This window comes from Octodon degus, unplaced genomic scaffold (assembly GCF_000260255.1).
Source record: "Octodon degus isolate 3935 unplaced genomic scaffold, OctDeg1.0 scaffold00037, whole genome shotgun sequence".
Classification (NCBI taxonomy): Eukaryota; Metazoa; Chordata; class Mammalia; order Rodentia; family Octodontidae; genus Octodon; species Octodon degus.
This window is the reverse complement of record NW_004524613.1, coordinates 13994452-14016664: the sequence shown is the minus strand read 5'-3', so window position 1 is coordinate 14016664 and position 22213 is coordinate 13994452. Positions and strand designations below refer to the sequence as shown.

The 22213-nt window shown below is 42.2% G+C and overlaps 1 protein-coding gene across 1 annotated transcript in view; it reads left to right on the top strand.

The window, feature by feature from the left end:
- Window positions 1-22213, top strand: part of Ptprt (protein tyrosine phosphatase, receptor type T) — an 868923-nt gene that overhangs the window by 80556 nt on the left and 766154 nt on the right. The window contains exons 3-5 of the mRNA XM_023714963.1: window positions 2066-2337; window positions 9281-9362; window positions 18090-18205. Coding sequence (XP_023570731.1) covers window positions 2066-2337; window positions 9281-9362; window positions 18090-18205 — 470 coding nt within the window. The remainder of the gene's footprint in view (window positions 1-2065; window positions 2338-9280; window positions 9363-18089; window positions 18206-22213) is intronic.

The following is a 22213-nucleotide window of genomic DNA, read 5'->3' as shown; positions in this document are numbered from 1 at the left end:
TCCCAGAGAAAGTTATTGTCCTAAGAATCTGGATAGAGTTTGGGTGGCGTCTAGTCCACCCAGTTGCTCCTCTTGCTATTTGCAGGTGGGGGTTACAGGAAAACTAATTTAGCCTCAAGTCTATAAGATACTTCCTGTAATCCATCTTTGTAAATAATAATATGGAGGTTTTGAACTCAATTGCTTGCTATGTCAGTTTATAAATTCATTTGGAACTCAGAGGAGACAGGGTGTAAATGATTGGTGCCTTCTAAAACCCAACAAGATATGAATTGCCTGACACTTATTAAGTGGCATCTGTTAGTTCTTCTGGCGTTAGGGTGAAAGAATTAGGTGACTTATGTCTGCTAAAGTGGGTCCTCTTGACTAGGATAAGTTGTTTTACAGTTTTGTTCTGAATGAAGATTTTAGTGGTTAAAATGAAATTTCAAAACAGCAGTAGTCTTCTAGGTAAGACATTCATCCCAGAGTCACTCATGTTTAGCTATCCTGTTTTATGATGCAATTTATTTGGTAGAATCATAAGACTTTAAGTCCTAGCATTCAGCCTTTCTAGTGGATTGTGAAATTCTCTGCAGCATCTCTTTAGTTTGTCCAGGCTGTGTCACCTGTAGTGGTGGAAGAACTCTTTCTCTGGGCAGTTTTTGTACCAGCTACGCCCACTGGAAAGTTCGTGGCATGTTTTGTGGCAGGCTTGCTGCATATCAGCCCAAAAGGAACTCAGTGGCAGATGAGAATAAGCATTTATTCTGGTAGTCGTGGGTCTGTGCATTCATTATGGGGTTGGGTGGTCTAGGCTGAGCTTTGGGTCACGTGACTGTGCTTCCAATTGCAAGTGACTTGGCTTGGCTCTTCTCTGTTGAGCTTAGGTCACCTCCGTGTGTGTTTACTCTTAATTCCAGGATGAGAAGGGCAGCAACTATCTGAGCCACTTTTTTTTTTTTTTTTTAGCAAAGTTGGCTGTTGTACAAGAGAGCAAGTCAAGGGAGGCGAGCACGTCTTAAGCCTCTGCCACAATCCTGTTAGGATGCTGTTGATCAAAGTAAATGACATTGTGGAGCCCAAGGACAAGAGATGGAGATAGATCCTCTGCTTTTACTTGGAGGACTTACAGAGTCAGTGGCAAAAGACTTGCATCCTGGGCAGGACTTGAGGATCTGGGGCCAACCATTTAACCTGTCAGGAAAAGACACTCATTTTTCCCCTATGAATTAGCCTGCTCGCTGCTTAGAAATTGTAGTGATGTTTTTGTGCACATAGTACTAGTGACATCAACTTTAAAGTGACAGAGAACCTGGGTCCCTTCCTCTCTGACCAAGAGGCCCCAGGGAAAGTCACTTAACCTTTAGGTAAAATGAATATCTTCTATCTCCCAGGGTCATCTGAAGATTAAATTGAAAAATATATAGACAGTACACCAAACATTAGTACTAGCCCTCTGTAAGTGCCTAGGAATTCTGAAGTTCCATTCCTCTTGAACATCTTCTAGTAGGTTCTTACATTTTCTTCAGGGACTTTATTTCTTACTTGACTATACTCTACTTTTATATGCTCTCATTTAATAGCAGTCTATTGCCTTAATTGCAGGTTTCCAGATGGATTTTTTTGTAATACCACCTCCAATATTGTAGAGGTTCTGCCTCCATTGAAACAGTTCAAGCTTGCATAAATCTATTTTCGTCTTGTTTCACCTGCAGAGGTTGCAGTTAACTAGCTTTCTGGGTTTTTATTTCATGCCTCCTTCAGGAACTGTTGGCTATAATGTTTTTTCAGTATGTGTTTATAGACTATTGATCTTGTAAAAATATTTCCTACGTACTATCATATCTTAATTCTTAAAGTTCAGTGTTGAAGAGAGTTTTTTTTGGTCCCAATTATGGCAGATGCTCCCCAGGTTTAGAGAAGAGATACAGTATTCTCCAGGTCCATGAGACCCTCCCTCTTAGAGTGATTTTATTTCTAGGCATTTCTTTAGCCGCCATGTTTATTGATATGATTGATTTTCAGAAAGATTTTTTTTTTTTCTCTCCTGTCTCTACTTCCCACCCTCACTGTGGGGCTCTAGGATCCTTCATGATGGTAAACAGCTCTGGAAGGGCCTCTGGACAGAAGGCCCACCTTCTTCTGCCCACCTTGAAGGAGAACGATACCCACTGCATTGACTTCCATTACTACTTCTCCAGTCGTGATCGCTCCAGCCCGGGGGCCTTGAATGTCTACGTGAAGGTCAATGGCGGACCCCAGGGAAACCCTGTCTGGAACGTGTCTGGCGTAGTCACCGAGGGCTGGGTGAAAGCGGAACTTGCCATTAGCACCTTCTGGCCACATTACTACCAGGTAGGCCATTTTTACCAAGGTTTGATATTTGGAATACGTCTTTATAGTCCTTGTTCTTCTTATGGTGGTTAATTCTGAAATGGACTTGCTAACTCACACATTTGACTCCTGTATTCACTGGGTTTCTCAACCTAGTTAGCCATGCAGGTGCAAAAATGACCCAGCATAGCCTCTGCCTCCATGGAGGTCATGTCTGGAGGAGACGGATGTGTGAATAAACAATTACAGCATAGCACGATGCATATGACTCCCCAGAGAGCTGAATGTAAATAGACATGGACGTTTTTATAAGCTAAATGCTTACATCTCCTTTGTGGGGCCGCTGGAAAGACTGAGGTTTAGAGAGATGAGCTAAATAGTCACAGACTACCCCCTGGGGAAGCGCTGATTGGTAGGGAAGTTAATTAGCAGTATTTTTTTTTTTTTTTTTTTTTTTTTTTGAGTACTAGGAAATGAACCCAGGGTCTTCATACTGAGCTATGTTGTCAGCCATTCCTTTGTATTTTTTTTTTTTTTTTTGATACATGGTCTCACTAAGTTGCCCACATAGGACTCAAACTTGCAATCCTTCTGCTTCAGCCTTCCAGAGAGCTGGGATTCTAGATGTATACCACTAAAGGTGGTTGAATACAGTGGTTTTTGCAGTATATCTACTAGGTCATGCAGCTGTCAGCATAAACCATTTTTAGAACACTTTTGTCATCCCCATAAGAACCCCTCTGCCCATGTACAGTGAATCCTCCTTCCCAGTGTGAAAGGTTTTAAATAGGAAAGTTACATAGTCCTGCCTCTCTAGTGTCTGAAAAAGAAGGTAAACCTAAAAGGGCAAGATTAGTGACTTGACTTAAATGTCCTCTGGTTCCATATTCAGGGTACAGCTCCCTCAGTAGTGGTAGGAATACTTTATCTATCAAAATCACTTATTGACTTATTGGGTTTACAATAACGAGATAATTCAAACATGATTTTCGTTTGCACTGGCAAGTGGAACTCAGATTTTGAAACTCAGTCAACTACAGTATTTAGCTTAGATTTTTGCCATATCCGTCTCCATTTCATCTTTATTTTTGTTTCAAAGTTAACAATATCCTTTTATTTGGGTAATATGAATGACAGTGAAAGCTCTGCTCTCAGTTTACTTTTCTTGACTTGTAGACAAGATTCATTAAGATGCCTAATTTAGAATTGCCTCTGCTTCTTCATAGCATATGATCCATGGCACATTCGTACTTCTCTTACCTTTCTTCCAAGCCACTCAGCCTGTGTTCGAATTCTATAGTTAATCTTTTTTAATAATAATTTTCTTTTATTTTGAAGTGTAAACACAAGAGCAAGAAAAACAAAAAGCAAAGACAGAAACAAGGTAACATGTAACAATACATATTGTTACAGATTTTCAAAATAAGCATAGATGATCAACAGTGATTGATATATTATCTATTTTTCTTGTCCAATCTGTTGCTCAGATTAGCAGACATAGTTATGCAAGATGGGACATATGATTGACCCATCTTGAAAACATATTACCACATGTTTTCAAGAAATCTTAAATTTTTGTTCTTTTTTATTAATTTGATTGAGAAATAAATAGCAATGAGACAGTTTCCAAACAGGTTAGCAGGAGAATTACAATAATTAATACATTGCATATTGTTGTCCCTTTCTCGGAAACTCCCCTGGCATTCATTGTTCTGTGGGCTTAGTGATGCCACTGCAATGCAACAGGGTTTATTATAAGGGAAACCTGCTCTCTCTCTCTCTCTCTCTCTCTCTCTCTCTCTCTCTCTCTCTCTCTCAGAAATTCACTGCATCTCCTCTCTCATTCATTCCACCATTCCTTTAAACACCAAGAACTCTCTGTCATCTTATAGAGGCCTCTTTGGGCTGGCATGGGAAAGAGTGCTTCCTCATTTTGCTCTCTAAGTAATTCTTTCCCATGACAAGGTGTATGGTCTTCTTCGTAAGAGTTCTGATTAGGCAGTAGTTTTCTCATTTAAGAGAACTTTTGCAGTCCCTTGATATTTTTTGTCCTATGTGCTCTCTGTTCAAGAAATACAACAGGATAAAATACCAGGTCCATTAAATCACAAGCTGGCCTGTCCACACCCCTGCCTCAATGCACAGAACCCATCTTTACACAGTTCTGTGTAAATATCTCTTGGCTTCTTTTGGGAAACTTTTATTGGCTTTTCCCATTCCTCATTCATGGGGAGAGAGTTTTGTGCCTTTATGTTCAAGCCCACTTCCCCAGCACCTGAACCGGGAGGTCTCTGAGGAGGTTCCAGAGCGGCCCCATTTGCAGTTACAGTAAGTCCACATGGCAGCCTAGGTGTTGGACAATGTTCTTCACAGAACTTGAGATTCCCAACTGAGGTCTTCTAACTTGGCCCCTGTGCTTGGGGTCTCTGCTTCTGTGTACTGACTTAAACCCCAGTGGGGATCAATTGGCTACCTCAGTCCTCTCCTGCCTTTCCCCCAGGAGCAGCCGACATTAGCATATACTCTAGACTTCTCTTCCTGCTCCCTTGTCCCTCTCCTCCCTTGTCCTCACTTTCATTCCTCAGGGTGCTCAGTTTGAATCTCCTTGTGAGTATGGTTGGCCAAAGATGAACGCTCTGTCTGTCTTCAGAACTCTTGAATAGGTCTTTGCGTCTCAGCGGGTCCTGGTACCCTCCCATGACTTTGTGGTATCTGTCCTTAGGAACTAGAGGTGGCCAGGGCATGGGTGGGGTTTTCTGTGATCAAGACCCCCCCACAGCAATGCACAATGACAGGGCAATCCCCTTTCCCCTAAGCTGCACATATCTCCCGGGGCACCTTCTGAAATTCCCCTGTGCCATTTAAATTTTTTTCATTCATAGCTAATTGCCATTCCATTTTATCTGTTGTGAATTACCTGCTGAAATCATTTGTCAGGTTTTTTTTTTGGAAGGTTTATCCTTTTTTTGATTCTCAGTAGTCTTTTGCACACACAAAAAAGGATATATTCCTTGTAGCTGGCATATGTATTAGAAGCATTGTTCTCAGCTTGTCATTGGCTTCCAATTTTGTTTCAGACTTTTGTTAAGATTTAAAGCATACTTTGACATCATAGTTATTAAGAAGATATTGTATAACTTTAAGAAATTGATTTTTAAAACTTCATCATTATTTTCTAGTTTTAGTAAATTTGATTAGAGAATATATAGACTGAAACCTATATAATTGTATTCTTTGACATACTTAGTGAAGTAATGCTGTGGTCTACTTTATGATCTGATATATATATATATATATATATATATATATATTTCTTTTTTTTTTTGTGACAATGTCTTGCTAGGTAGTTCAGGGTCTAACTATGTATGGCCTTCAACTTACTATGTAGCCCAGGCTGGCCTTGAACTCATGGTGATCTCCTGGCTTCAGACTCCCAAATGCTGAGATTATGTGCATGCTGTGATCTTTCCCATAAGTCCTTTAGCATTTGGACAGAAGTTTCATGCTAATACATAATTCCTTACATGTATTTTTCAGTATTTATATTATACATCAATAACATGACACATTATGCTATATTTATAAAATATATATTGATTTATAAATGCACATGGCATCTTTGCCTTTTCTGTTTGATTAAGCTACTGAGCCATTCTGTTTTAGGTGTTTATGTTATGGCATGCGATTAGACTTTGATTATTTAGACAGTCTGAGAGATTTTCTGTATTTTAACTCATTTATATTTATTGTCAAAACCATTTGATCTTTTAAAATTTTTATTATACAGTTTGAATATGTTTATGCTATTTATTTTTAATTGCATAGATTTTATATGTTCTAGTTTTCTTCTTTTTTTCCTCTGTGGACTTTGATTTTGGTTTCCTTTGAATTCTGAAAAAAATATAGCTAGACATGTAATTCTTTATAGAAAGGCATTCTCCCTTCCAAGTACTAGGGAGAAAGCCTTTCTGTAAAGAATCACATGTCTAGCTATATTTTTTTCAGAATTTAAAGGAAATTTTCTATTGATACCCCCTTCTGAAGGTCAGGGAAGTTGCCAGAATTTTAATTTTGCAAGCTTTCACACACTTCTGTCTGTTAATTCTCTCTGAAGGACTCTACTGTCTTAATTAACCACTTTGCTAGAATGATTGCTGTGTTGAAGCGGCTCTTATGCCCCATCATTTCACATAATTCCCAGGAAGCCACATGATACTCAAGGAAGCTGCCCCTTCATTGCCATTGTCACTGGCTCCAACATTTTCCTACTCATTTGTTATGACTATTAGAGCTCCAGGTCCCACTGAGAACACGAGCTTTGAATCTACAAAACTGGATCACATAAACCACAAAAAGATTCCATAGGGAGATTTTCCTGGTGATTTCTTACACATCTTGCCTTTATCCACAAGCTTGGCTTAAACTAAGGAAAAAGACAGAGAAAAGATCTGTTTTGGTTGTCAAGGTGGTAGAGATAAAAACTGAAGGTAGGCTACACCAGAACAATGAGATTGATGGCTGGTTGGTTTTGACCTATAAACGGCAGCTTCCTAAGGTCCATCTTAATAGCCAGGGTAGAAAGACAGGGGAAGATTTAACAAATGGCAGTATTGACTTTTGTCAAGTGAAAAAGGAACTGAGCAATAAGGCAAAGGAGGTCTACAGACTGATGGTAGATTAGTCTCAGATTCATGAGAAAAACCATGACAGTGAAACATCCTCTGAGCCCAGATAATAGGGAGATCCAAAAGTGAAGAAGTAATGAACACTGACAATTGTAGAGGAGTGGTTAAATAGCAATAATTAGAGTAGACATTTGTTGAGAATATTCTATTGTTCAAAGTAGAACATTAAGTCCTTTAATAGGAAAAAATTATACACTGAGGTAGTATTGTAATTACAGACAAACGGGGCCACAGAGCAGTAAGGTATCTCACCCAAGGTCACATACCTGTGAGTGCCACAGCCAGGACTCCAACCCAGGCATTTTGATCCTAAGCTCAAGCATTACATCCTCTTTCTTCTCAAAGCAACATACAGTGTGGAAAAAATATTCTCAGGACTCAGCAATTAGCATATTGCTGATGATGGTCATGAAAGCAGTTTTTTGGGGAGTGTGTGGTCCTGGAGCCAAAATCCAAATTATTTGGCTGGCTGATGTGTTATAGGATAGAGTAAGGAATATTGTGAGTGAGTTTTGATTCAACTACTGATAATTTGAAGTGTGATTGAAACACACCTGGCCAATAATAGGGAAGAATGTACTACAGAGGAGTATTTTTCAAGAAAAGAAGCCCAAGCATTTACATATGTCAAGGTCAGGGATGAAAGAGATGGTTTGATGATACAAGATAAAGAGAAAACTGAGAGAACCAAGAAGCTAGAAAATGAAGTGGGGCATCAAAGTTAAGAGCACTGGAATTTCCTGCAGAGAAGAGATTGCTGTTGGTGTGAGTAAAGATTAAGTGGGTAGAGAGCAGCCCCTCTCTTGTCCTCCTGCCTCTTAAAGATGCAATGTCTGCTGGAATTGGAGGGGTGGATCTGCAAAGGGGGCATTTGTGTGGGGTTATGGTAGTGGAGAATGTTACATATGAACCCATGCAATTGACCAGACCAGGCATTCTGAAGATTTATTGGGGGCAGCAAGCAGGCTGGCTGTCTAGTGGAGCAAGACAGCAGCAAACAAGGCAAAGCACAGGGCTTTTAAGGTGTTGGGGGAGGGTGTTTGTGTGCTGGAACAGCAGAGGGAGAGCTAATCTTGGCAGGGCTACCTGATCTGTGGGGGGACTCTTGATGTTAATGAAGGAGAGTTTCTGTGGTTGCTTCCCAGGTTAAAGTCAGGTGGACTTGTTCTGAGGTTTTGGGCTTGGTTCTGCATGGGGCATAGGGGGAGGGATTTTGGGGACAGGGTGCCTGGGAAACTGAGAGAGAGTGTTTGGGGCAGGGTGCCTGGGAAACTTTGAGTCCTGACCTACCAGAAAAGACAGATTTGCCATAAACTCAAAAATGTTGGGATAAAGATATAGAGGAATTGGGGCTTATGCAGGAGTTGTGTGGGTGTTAGCCAACATGGTGGGCAAATGTGGGCTTGTGGAGTGTAGATTCTGGAGTAGAACTCAAGATAGCATGTGAGCCCAAGAGGCAGATTAAAGAAAAGTGAATTAGGGGTGGACGGTGGAGTATGAAATTATATCCAAGTGTGGAAAGGGGGAAATTCCAAGTTTTAGAGTGGGAAAAGGGAAAGCTGAGGATGCAGTTTCAAGGGCTTGGAGATGAAGGTACCTGTAATTAGGGAGGACAAAAGTGTTGCCCACAAAGCTGTTCATATCCCCTACATGAAGATAAAGCTTGGGTGAGAGGGAGGCTGTTCACTGAATTATGAATAATTTTAATAAGAAGTGAGGTTGGAGTCAGAGTAAAGAATTCAAAGAAATTATGGCCCTCTATTCCTAGAGACCAATAGGTAGGTTGTTTCTTATTATTAAGTGGTGTTATTAGGAAACCCAGATGAGTATGTTACTTGGAAATGTAGAATTAAATCAGAATGAATCTCCTTGGCTTATGCTAATTTCCAAGGTAAGCATCTTTCTCATCCTTCAGAAGCAGGTTAGGGCATTCAGAATTGGTTCTTCCCTGTGCCTCATTTAAAATCACAATGAAAAAGGTGCAAATTGGAGTCCCTGGTCCAAGTTCAGGTTGTTTTTCCTGCATTAAGTGTTATTTTCTGAAATCCATTGAAAAGGTTCCATGTGGCTGTCATCTGTCATTAGTTACCAGAGTATGGTCTTTTTGCCTTGTTTTGAAAATCTAACTGCCAGGGCAGCATGCTGTCCCAGCATAGGGTTTCTTTGGTTGTGGTTCTAATGGGAAGCTGAAACATAAAGGAACTGGGGAGTGGGTAGCCACCTAAAATGAATGCCTAAAACAGCTTCTGTAAAATTGACTCCTGCCCTGTGTGTTGCAGGTGATTTTTGAATCCGTCTCTTTGAAGGGTCATCCTGGCTACATCGCAGTGGACGAGGTCCGAGTCCTTGCTCATCCATGCAGTAAGTCTGTCCCCTTCCCCAGTGTGACCTTGCTCTATACCAGCCTCGATAGGCTGCACCTCCCCTGTTCATTCAGCTCATAACCATCTCTCACTCACTCCTTCTTTTAATCCTTCCAAAACGCTTATATACCCAGTGCAATCAGTCCTGAATAAATCCATAATTTTGCTGGCCTGTTCAACAGGCAACACCTCTAGGAATTTGCAGTGTGGTAAAACATCTTCGTTTGAATCTCTCTCCATTATTAAAAGACTCTGAAGTCCTGATTGTTTATTAGTGGGATTCAGACCACTGAAGTGGAAGAATTAGAGGGCTTTGGATAGAATCTTGTGCAATTGTCTTAAAAAAAGGAATGACACCAAAACACTGAGCAAATTAGCACACTGTTCACTCACAGGGAAAAGCACCCCAAAGCTATTAATTCTTTAAAAATAATTTAAAATATACTCATCATCTCCGTGTAGGCGTAGAGAGAGATTTCTGCTGGTGGTTAGTACTTATGGTACAGTGTCAAGAATACTCAGAGGTACACCATCCTCCATATCCAGCCATCTTCCTCTTGAAGTTCCCTCTCTGCAGAATTTAGTCGAAGGCACTTGAATGTGTTTCCTTTCACCCATTGTATCAAAGGGAACAAGTGCGGACTGAAGGCAGTTGTGATGACATCATGTCTAGAGACGTTTGTTCCAGAGGATTGTAATAAAAGGATATGCATGGGGATTGAGGCCTCTCACAGAAAGAATAGCTGGGATTCTAGCCTCTTAGTACTCTGAATTTTGGAGATTCCTGTCATTTTTTAGGTAATCGCCTGGCTCCAGGTAAGCTAGGAGACCTCTTATTCTCCAGGTATGATCGTGTGTCCAAGGGCCATTTAGCTTTTGGTTACTGTAAAGAGATATCAGAGGCAGGATGCTTTTATAAAGAAAATTAGTTTATTTAGCTGACAATTTTAGAGTTCAATGGCAGGGCGATGGCATTGGATCAGATCTTCTGGTAACCTTCTTGCCGGCAAAGTCCTGGAGCAGCATGGAGCAGCACATGGCAAGAGACAAGGAGTGGATATGCCTGTGTGGTCTCTGTCCCTTTTCTTTTTATTTATTTATTTATTTATTTATTTATTTATTTATTTATTTTTGGCCCACTCAGCCCACTCTGAGGGCAGGGCTGGTATGACTTGTGGTGCCAGGGATTGAACTGAAGTCCCCTGTGCCTACCTAAGCTTGCCTAAGCAGGTGCTTTAGACCGCTGAGCTATCTCACTGGCCCCTATCCCTTTTCTTGTAATGACACCAAGATTTAATCATTAGTGCTTCACCCTAATGGCTTTACTGAGGTCCCTTCACTTTCCAAAAAACCCTACCTTGAGACATCACAGTCAGAATAAGTGGCCAGTGACTTTGGGGATTAAAGTCTTTTGTGGGTTGAAGCATAACCAGAGTTTATGCTGTGGGCTATGGTGTGGCTTGCTCTTACTTCAAGAGACATTTATATGTTTTTTTTCCAGAACAAGGGATTAAACTCCAGCCCTTGTGCTTGCCAGGGAAGCGCTTATTCTACTGAGCTCTTTCCAGCCCCCTGTATGTGTTTTTCTTCGGGTCCTTGTAATCCTTCCATCTGGGAGCTGCTCTGATATCAGCCACACCTATCTTGCTCTAATTGAAATGACTTTGTCCACTTTGCCGCTGTGAACCTGTCAGACCCTCAAACACTACATCTTTCCCTTTTCCTGGTGGTAGCATGCCATAGTGTCATTCACTGTCTTTGAGCATCTTCTCTGGAGACACTGGGATAATATACATATACATGAGTTCTCCTTACCAGGAGAACTTCCGGGATGTATCTCCTTCCTGGATGCCTGAGAGTTAGCATCAGCTGTGAGGGATCCTTGTTTAAGACTAGACAGCTTTCAGGAGATATCTGCTCTACCTGTGGCCCCTTTAACTGTACCATCAGCCATGCAAGGTCCCCAGTTTTCAGCAGTCTCCCTGAAACAAGCCTCCCGTCTTCTGTCCCTTTGTGCATTCATCTTCATGGAGCATCTACCTGAGTTTCTGCTTTATACCTTTATGCTGGATGCTTGGGCTTGGTCATTCCAGTAGGTGACACTTGGCTTTTCCAAGCAGAATGGAGCATGACTTTCTTTCCCTCAGTCCCAGAACTCTGTGCTCTAGTGGGGATTTTTACCTCTACCATAGCACCCAACCTTGTTACTATGTCTTGCTCAAGTCTGTAAAAGCTCTATTTTAGGTTCTGACACTGTCCAAAGTTGCCACTGCAGAGAAAAAAAGTACAACTCCATTCTCCCTGTTAGGTCCCCAAGGAGAGGATGTTCTCCGGATGGCATTTGAATGCCTTTCCACCTCCTGAGTCTCATGGCTCCCTTGGACTCCTCCTTTCATTGGTGCTGCCGTGAATTTAGGATTCTTCTGACAACTTCATCCTCCTCCTGTTGAGAAGTATGGATTGCTTGGTTATAGAATTGCTGAAAGCCAGTTACCCAGCAAATGGGCCATGGGATATAATTCAGAAAGATGTGGCCCTGGCTTTATTCCTGCATAATGTGCTTTGCTGAGTTCAACCTCAGTTGCTTAGCGGCTTAAGAACAAATTTTCCAGAAACCACAACATGGGGCTTCTGGAAGAGTGGCTAAAATTAGGAACATCTCACTTAATTACATGTGGAAAATTTTGGCAACATGTGTAGTTATCTGATGCGTATTCTTAGCCCATGGATATGTGGAGTTGAGTAAGGCCTAACAAAGGTCCCTGCCAATGACCAGTGTTCAATTAGTGCATTTGAAGCCCATTAGTTTTTCTATCCTTTCTTTCAGCAAGTAGATTATTGAATGTGTGCTGTGTATTCAAGAACTGTTCTGGGTAGAGTGTTTACTTAAGACAGACAAGTTAGGACCTTGTACTCATGATGTTGACTTAGCAAAATGGTAGTACGAAGGCAGGCACTAAATGAGTAACTTACATTAAGCAAGTAATTAATAATTTCAAATAGTGATAAGTGCTATGAACATAGTAAATATGAACAACTATGATTGGAGGGTTCCTTAGGTAGAATGGTCACGGGAGATATCTTTGAAATGACCTTGAGCTGAGACTGGAATCATAGGAAGGAACTTCTTGTGCAATGAGTTGGGGAATGGAGCATTCCAAGAGAGGAGGCAGATGTGCAGGAGCCCTCAGGTGGGATCTGATGTGTCCTAAGTATGTGGAACAGAGCAGAAAGGGGTCCAAGTAAACATGCAGCCTGACCGACCATTCAGGGCCTTGGGCACCATCATGAACAGTGTAGATGTTAATCTGAGTAGAGGGCGGCATACTGGAGATAGCCATGGCATCAGTTAGTTGCTGTGTGAGAAATGATTTGAAGAGCCATAGTGATGAAGAGAACTGTGATGAAGAAAGATCTGGAGCCATGCAAGAGAGGGCAGAAGGTGGACCAGAGTGTTGACGAGCCATGCAGTTATCAACCAACAACTATTTAGTGAGCATGTAGTTAATGCCAGGCACTGGGTTTATGGGAGTGTGTTCTCTTTTCATTCTCTTTTCTTACAAGCTTCCATTGAAATAAAAACAAATAAAAGTAAAACAAGGAATGAGGTAATTATATGATCCACAACAGCTGGTGAGTTACTTTGCTAGGCTTGCCATTACAAAGTACCATAGACTGAGTGGTGTAAACAATCCAAGTATATTTTCTTACAGTTCTCAAGGCTACAAGTCCAAGCTCAGGGTCCAAACCAAATGCACAGATTTGGTTTCTTGTGAGTCCTTTCTCCTTGGTTTACAGATCTTCTCCTCCTCACTGTGTCCCCACATGGTCCTCAGTGTGTGGTCCTTGGTGTTTCTCCTTGTGTCCCAAATTTCCTCTTCATATAAGCACAGTCAAGTTAGATGAGGGTTGCCCCCACATCAGTGACCTCATTTGAACTTGATCATTTTGCCCTTGATCATTTCCAAATATAGTCACGTTGTAAAGCACTGGGGATTAAGGCATCAACGTATGAATTTGGCAGGGGACACAATTTAGTCCATGGCAAATGGTAGGGAGTGCTATGAAGAAACATAAAACATAGAATAGTAAGTGGTGGCTGGATTACAGATGCATACAGGCACCTGCGGTAACTGGTCTTATTTGATGAGTTAGGTTGGAGACCAACCAAAGTGCAAAAGAAGTCTGCTTCCAGATCTCTGGCTTAAGGAAGGTGGTGATGAAAGGCTAAGGAGAGCTGAGTGTGGCCTTGGAGGCCGCTCATGAGAGTAAACATCATACCATATGTGGTATCTTGTGACCTGATCTTTATATTGAAAGTTCTTTCCCAAACCTCAGCCTTAGAATCGATGGATTGTGGCTTTTTTCCCTTTAAGTCCTCCAGCTTTTAATTCTTCTCTCTGTCCTTCAAAACATGCTTTCCATTAATATATGACCAGAGTTTATCAAGAAGTGAGTCCACTAACTATCCCAAAAGTTTAGGGGGCTGTGAATGTCTGATTTGCAAATTGCATCCTATATTGATTAGAGCTGAAGATATGACTTCAAATACTTGCCTGAAAGTTTCCAAATCTTCTTTCAGTGATGGACACTCTGGTGTGATACTCAAAGGAAATCATTTTCTCTTACCACCCCACAATCTCTCTATATTTTGTCACCCATTCAACATTTTTTTGTTACTCCAAAAGTGCTTTAGCCAACAGTGACTATTGCTGCCATTTTTCAGCATTAGCCATTAGCAAAGCCTGTGCAGTTAAAACTGTGTACGATAAATGTCAGCACAATTTTGCACTTGGTTTCAAAGTTTCTAACACCTAAGTTGACTTTTGGAATTCTTAAAATCTATTTTTCTCCTATCACAACCTTGCAGGACATGTCCCTGAGCCCATGGAGCATTGCAACATGTTTCTAATGTACATACTCAGCTTTATCTTCAATTGTGTGGCTTCCTACCGAGCTCTGTCAGGTTTAAAGAGCGAGAGAAAGGGCACAATAATACGTCTTCAGATACTGCACTGACATCTGCAGGAGTTTAAATGTCACCAGCATTTTGCCCCAAATGCACAGCCAGCTTTCTCTTAACCCCATTCTGAAGGATCTCATTCTTGGGGGAGCTGAGTTTCAGAGGGGAGGGGGTGGGGGATGCTTCAGATCACAGCTGGTGGCGGGCCTGGGTACGGAGGCTGTGTTTGGCTGAAGGTTGGTGAGCTGAAGCTGGTGGGATGATTTCTGTCCCAGAGCTGAACAGAGGTATGGGGGGAGAAATAATGGAGGAAGTGTTCAATTGAAAAGGAGAATGGTGTCGGGGAAAGGACAAAGAGGGTAAGGGAGACCAGGAGCTGAAAGAGGAGGACTACACAGGTCTGCAGCATGAGGAGGATCCCCAGAGAGATATCTGTCATGTGCCAGGGATGAGATCAGGCCTCCAAGAGCACACAGAGGGGTGCAGGCCCACAATGAGGGCGCTGTGTGAGAAGAGGCTGGTTGGGGTCATTACCTGGATTTAGGGCTCACGTTCACTCAATCCCTACAGTGTGGTGTGTGGAGGGCTAGAGGTGTCATTGGGTAGTGGGACCAGATGAAGCAAGGATGGCCAGCAGAAATTGTTCTGGGTGACTTATGTAAAAGCATTATATCAGAAACTGCAGACTAATAGAGCCTGCCTGCTGATGTGTTGTGTTAAATTTGCATGGTATTTAAAAAAATCAGTCATGATTTTAGATTAAAATAGTGCACAAAGTATTTGCATTTCTCTTGATATGTGCACCCCCCCAGCCCCCCATTAAAGCACTCTTGTCTCCCTGCCTCTCTCTGCTGGCCTGGAATAGCAGCTGCTTTCTGTGGGACACCAGGTCTCTTGGAATTGATGACCTCTACCACTTGTTAAGTTTGTTTGAGTGTTGGCTTCTACCTTTCTAGCAGGGAGATCAGGCCCCCACCACTGTCTGTTGCCTTCCCAGTGTTGAGGCTGGTGTCAGACACCAGATCTAATTGTGCTTGCCATACTGTTTTCCTTACAGTAGAAAAGTCTTTATTTTACCCACATTTCTGTCAAAAGTGGGAAAATGAAAAATAGAGCAAAGAGGTGGGGCTTCTATTTTGATTTACAACATACCCACTTTCTTAATTTACTCAACTGTCTAGCTCTTGTGGGTGACATCTCTGCTGTAAATCACCAGCGGTTCCCCAGAATATGAATACCAGGGGCCATTAAACATCTAAATTCTGAATCAAGAAGGGAGAAAGGAGAAGGATGAAGGATGAAAGAGTCAAGACAAAAGGTCTGTGGTGAGAAAGGAGAAGTGGGAGGAGAGGAGTAAGGAACAAGTTGGAAACAATGATCTGGAGAAGGTCTGTTTCTAATTACTCACGTCACAGAGCTTAATTGCTTGCCCAGCTTCCCAAAGGGTCAAGGAAAAGCACCTCTTTGTAAAACTTCACACAAAGATTCCCAACACTGGAGCCAATGATCTGATACCCTTCTGCGATGGGGCGGATGTTCCTCTCCAAACCTGTGGCATAAACTGATTTACAAGGTTCACTCTATTTCTCTTGAAGAATTGACCTGAACTGATAGTTCCAAAAATAACTTCATAAAATTATACAGGAGAGCCAAAAGAAAACAATTTCAGGCAATCAAAGCAGCATGATATTTGTCAGGTTGCTGCAAGAATCTTAAACTCTGAGAAGTCCACAAGGAGCGGTCTTCCCTGGGCCTTGGACCCTGGAAGCCACTCTAGCCACAGGGTCCTGAAGGTAGCATGTGGGTTCTCTGAGCTGTTGTCATTAGTTTAAACACCTGAGCAGAAGGTGTCTATTTTCTCCCAGCAAGTGTGCCTGATCACACCGAGGTTTCTGGCTTTTGCGGAGCTTTACAGGTGGTGACATAGTTTGGTGGACAAGTTCTGTTCAAAGCAAGAAGCCAAGCAAGGAAAGGGGTCACTCAAAAATATTCAGGAGGGGCTGGGGAGATAGCTTGGCAATACAAGCTGACCCTGGCTTCCTGGGTGCACTTTGCAGGCTCCAAAACTGGGTGTGGTGGTGCATGCTTGTAATACCAGTGCTCGGGACGTTGAGACAGGAGGATCACTCCAAGTTCGAGCTGTGTAGCGAGAAACTGTACCAACAGAATAAAAAATAAAAATTAAAAAAATACCAAAATATTCAGGAACAATGACAGGAGCCTGGAGAGTCAGTACAACCTTGCCTGGGAGCCTGATGTGTCCAGGAGTGCTGTCTTCAGCCTCGGGATGAAGGGAACGTGCTACATAGAATCTGAGTTGGGGGCTCAAATAGAACTGGAGTGAGTTCCGGTTCTCTCTTTCACTGATTCTGGGTAGCTTTGGGAATATTAAATTTGTTTGAATGTTGGCTTCTACCTGTCTAGCAGGGAAATGACAGCAGTATCTGCTTCACTGGGTGTGATAAGGTTGAATTAGATAAAACATGCAGAGTATCTATCATACCTGGTCCTGAAGGAGCTTTTGGTGAATGAGATTATTGTTAGTGTTTATCTCTCTGTGTTTTAACTCCCTCTGGAAAGATGGTGTGTGGATCCTCTGTGATCATCTCAGAACTTTCTGCTGGGTCCCATGCAGGACTGGTTTAGTACACGTTCATCAATGGCTTTGTCAGTGTTGGTAGGGACCCTTTACTGTGCTCAACAAAGAAACACTTTGAGTCATGTGTGGTGAGCTGGTGGAGAACTAACATTGCTGGTATTTGGAAAGCAAACAAGGGAAAAGGTGAATCCAAGCTACCCAATATAAAACATACATTTAATCCTAGGACTGATTGCCCAGAGACATTGATTTTCATTTGAAAGCCCTTTCTTTGACTGTGGCGTCCCAGCATCCATGTCCCACTGCCCACACTTGCTCAGGCGGTGCCATTGCTTAGTGGTAAGAGTAAACTGTGGGCTCCCGCGACCTTGGGGAAGTTTCTGGATCTCTCTATATCTCTGTTCCCTTACACACAGTAGAGTCCCACCAGCAGTGACATGGGGTTAAATGAATTACTGCACATAAATGCCACAAGTGGCACCGGTTCCACGGCAGTACCCAGTGACTGCTAGCTAGTAGTGTTCTCTTTCTTTCTCCTCTCCTCCACATTTCATTCTCCACATCTTTGTTAGCAGCTGCATCCCCAAGGCCAAGTACAGATCTCAAGCCAAAGGTGCTCTCCTTCAGCTTTAGTTTTTGTGCTCTCCCAGGGAGCAGGAAAGATCCTTCTATGGCGAAGATCTTCCCCCCACCCTTCTCCAATCTTTTGCCTTCCTAGCTCTGAGTTCGCTGGTTCCATCTTTCATCTGGTGCCAGCCCCAGAGGCAGTAGTCAATTTGGATGTGTTTTAGGGTACATGTGCCAGTTCAGCAGAATGATATCACACAGCAGCTGGTGACAGGCCTCGAGGGTCTCAGAGCCCTGGATTCATGTCTTGCTTCCCTCCTTTCTGGGTGTCTGACTGTGTGAAGCTGTCTAATCTCTCAGACGCTATGTGTGTCATTCTGTGAAGTGGGGATTTCATGAGGGGCTTGGGGGAGGTGACACGTGCAGCATCCCTGTACTGGTGCTTGTCTCTGTAGGTGACCCATCAGCCATTCAGGGATCCAGGCCTCTTCCCGGGCACCCTTTTCATGCTGCTCTTCTTCAGCTGCCAGCCATGACAGGGAAGTGTTGCAAGCTGTTGAATCCCATCCTCATGTGTCCTTCTGTTTCTGTCTTAGGAAAAGCACCTCATTTTCTGCGACTCCAAAACGTCGAGGTGAACGTGGGGCAGAATGCTACGTTTCAGTGCATCGCTGGTGGGAAGTGGTCTCAGCATGACAAACTTTGGCTCCAGGTAAGAATGGAGGCAGTGCTTACTCCTACCAGCCCTTCCCTCTGTAAAGGAGGAAAGCATGGGATACGATGAAGGGTTTGGTGGTACAGGGAGGGGATATTTTAAAGTACCTCTGCTGCTTAAGTGCTGCTTTCTATCCATGAGGTTGTTAATCTTCACTACAATTCTTTTAGTTTAGCATCTGTGCACCCATTTCATAGATGGATAAACTATGGATAAACCTAAAAATTCCAGATCTAGAAGTTATGACTGTAACTTACCCTAACAACTCTCTTACAAAGTTTGTCTTTTTTTTACATTAAAAAATGTTTTGTTTTTATTTGTTGATTAATTTTTTCCCATAATTTAATTGAGAAATAAATAGCAATGAGACAGTTTCAAATCAAATTCAAAGTTTGTCTTTTAAGGCCCAATAAGCAGGTGTAAGGCAAAGTGAGCATTTTAGATTCTGAGTATGTAACATCACAAAATACTGATGTTGTTTATAAAATACACACACACACACACAGAGACACAGACAGACACACAGACAGACAGACACACACATGCACGTGCACACATACACACAGACAGACAGACAGACACACACACACGCACACACACGTTTACCAGTTAACAATACTCTTCTTTCCGAATGTATCACTAAAACAAATAGTCTGTTTTCTGGTTAAATGAAACCATTGATGACATCCATCAGGAAAGTATTTCAAGCTTGAATTTCTTTTTCTATTTATTCCTTGATGTTCATTCATTAGCAAGATGAGAAGGAATCTGTTTGGGTAAGAGGCAAAGGCAAGCAGTGGAAGGCAGGACTAGAATACACACCTCACTGCCTCTAGCATAGTCTTGCCAATATGAACACAATTGCTATGTCCTGGGGCAACACAGAGGTGAGAACCGTTACCACGAGCTTCATATGGCAGTAGCTAGTCTCAGTACTCTGGGAAGCTGAGGCAGAAAGGTCACAAGTCCTAGTCCAGCCTTTGCAACTTAACTTAATGAGACTTTGTCTCAACATGAAAACAAAACGGAGGCCCTAGTTTCAATTCCCAGTAGCACCACCCAAAATATTTTTTTTTCTTAAGTAGCTTTATTGAAGTATAATTGAGACGTAATATTTTATTCAACTTGTAAGTGTGATGTATGTGTACAAGTGAAACTATTTCCACAGTCAAGTTGTTCTACATAAGCATGAACACCCAAAATTTCTTTTTCCTATTTTAATCCTCTCTCCTTCCAACCCCACCACAATACATCATAGGCAACCACTCTTCTGCTTTTTTCCATTTTATGTTTACCAGATCGAGAATTTTATATAGATGGAGTCATGCAATATATACACTCCACTCTACCGGATGTTGTGATTCTGATATTTAGATAGATTGTTGAATCTATCTGTTCTTTGTTTAGTTAGTTAATGCCGAGAAACATTCCATTGTATGGTTATACCAGAGTTTATCATTCATTCATCTGTCACAGACACCTGTTGGAATTTTTTTGCAGTTTGGGGCTATTACAAGAAAATTGCTGTGAACATTCATGTGCAAATCTTTGTGTGGACATAGTCTTTCCTTTCTCTTGTGAAAACATCTGACAATGGAATGGTCGGGTCCCCAGGTAGATGGATGTTTCACTTTTTAAAGAACAGCAAGCTGTTTTCAGAATAGTTGAGCCATTTTGCCTTCCTACCAGCAGTTTAGAAAAGTTCCAGTCACCATGCAGTGTCACCAGTGTTCACGATGGCCAATCCTTTTAGTGTAGCCATTTGAATAGATGTGTGCTGGTCATTCTTCCTGGTTTTAAATTTCATTTCCCTGATGACTGAGGATGCTGACTGTTTTCATGTGCTCATTTGCCCAAATAGCTCTGTGTACTCTTTGATGGGAGTTCACACTGTCACCTCTCTTCTTAAATTTGAGCCATTTCCTGCAGTTAGAAGCTCCCTAGGGGAGAAAAAGCCCATCTAGGGACTAATAGTTCTTTCTTGCTACTTTATACCACAGCAAACTGAAATGCACCACATGTTCCTCCTCCTAAGTCGCTCTGGTATTACGTAGTGTTATTTACTCTTTTCATTATAATTAGCTTTAAAGTGCTGCTTGGACCCAAGAAGCTTTGTCATTTCAATGGCGTTGCCTCAGCGAGGTCATGATAACAAACCGGGAAGATCACAATATTTTGAGCAACTTTGCATTTTCCAATTATATTATGATTGTTATTGCTGCAGTTCTGAGTTGCGAACCCTAAACCTTAGATCCGTTAGAGCAAGGATGTGAAAGCAGAACATAATGGAAATTCTGAGGAAAATTGATAGAAACACACAGTGTACAGCTCTTCCACATCTTATTATTTATTTATCTACTTTTCAATGTAAACCAAATCTTATTTCACAGAACGTTTTTCAGGTGCCTTACAGTGAGATATAAAACATGACAAGCCAGCATAAATTAAAAGTGAGGTACCACAAGATGGAAGGAAAAAAAAACTACACTGAAGCTGATCATCATGCAAAAACTGCATTTCTGCACACCTGCTATTGTAGAGTGGGTCACAGACTGAGCCCGCAGCATCACAGCCAGCAACGGAATACAGAAAGCTTGTCAGATGTACACTTGCGCAATGTCTGCGAGATAAACACAAACCAATTGCTCAGGAAAATTCTAACTGTTGTTCACACAGAGGCCAGACAGGGATTGTTCCCCAGAGTCCTCATAAAGAAAACACTGTGCGATGTAATGAACAGCATCCTGAGCACAGGCTTTCTGAGTGGGTTTCATAGCCCTGTTCCACATAATGATGTCCTGTGTAAAGGCAATCTGGGGAAGGGAGGGGAGGCGGAGGGGGCCGGTGGGGACAGCCATGCCAGAGGTCCCCAGTTTTCTGCTAATCTAGCTCCATCCTGGGATGCTTTAGACATAACTAGTGAGCGAATATACTTGATAAATATTTCTCTAAGGAAATCTCTCTAAGTATTGTCTCTCTCATCCGTATTTCAGGGAATATTGAGAAGGAGAATATTTTTATTACACTCTCCGGCAAATGCTTGTATGGCTAGTTAAGTCTGGGCTTCTGTACCACAGTATGTTCAGCAATCGGCTGTACCCATCATAGGGTTCCTCAGAGAAAAAGAACCAGTAGCAGTCTGCTCATGAATGCACGCACAGAAAGATTTATTATGAGGAATTGCCTCACAGGATTGTGAAGATGGAGAGGTCCTACAAACTGCTGTCTACAAGCTGGAAAATTCAGAAAGCTGAGGGTGTCATTTCACTACAAATCCAGAGGTGCTGATATACAAACCCCAGGTTAAGGGTGAAGGCCGGTAGGCCGGCTCAGACACGTGGGCAGGAAGGAAAGGGGCAAATTCCTCCTTCTTTGGCTTTTTTGTTCTATTCAGATCCCTAAACAGAACCCACTTTGGGGACATCAGCCTATGTTACTGAATCCTCTGGTTCAAGTGTTGATTTCAACCAGAAGCACCCTAGCAGATACACTCAGAAACGTTGCTTTACCTGGGCAGCCTTTGTCCCAAGTTCACATGTAACATTAGTCAGCACAGAGATTAACATCTTCCTACAAAATAGGAGGTGCCTGTCAAGGCATTACCACCAGAAGATGGCTGTAGTCCCAGTGTGAGACAGGCCAAGACAACACAGATATGTAAGGGGGCCATAGGCTTTAGAAGACTTGCTGGGGTAACAGCCTGAGAGTTTCTAAAGCAGGTGAAATGGGCACACCATGGCCAACAGAGTAAGCCTATGACATGTGCAGCTGCTCCAGGCATTAGTAGTGGTATTTCCTGGTATAACTTCCACTGTAAGCTCAGTAATTTCGTCATCTCACCAGACATAGGAATTTCTTAATCTACTGCTTTGAGTCAGGAAAGAGTCTTGGTTTTCAAAAATGGGTATTAGGGGCTGGAGAGATGGCTCAGTGGTCTAAAGCACCTACTTAGAACAAGCTTGGCAAAGCATCAGGGACCACGGTTCAATCCCCCAGCACCACATG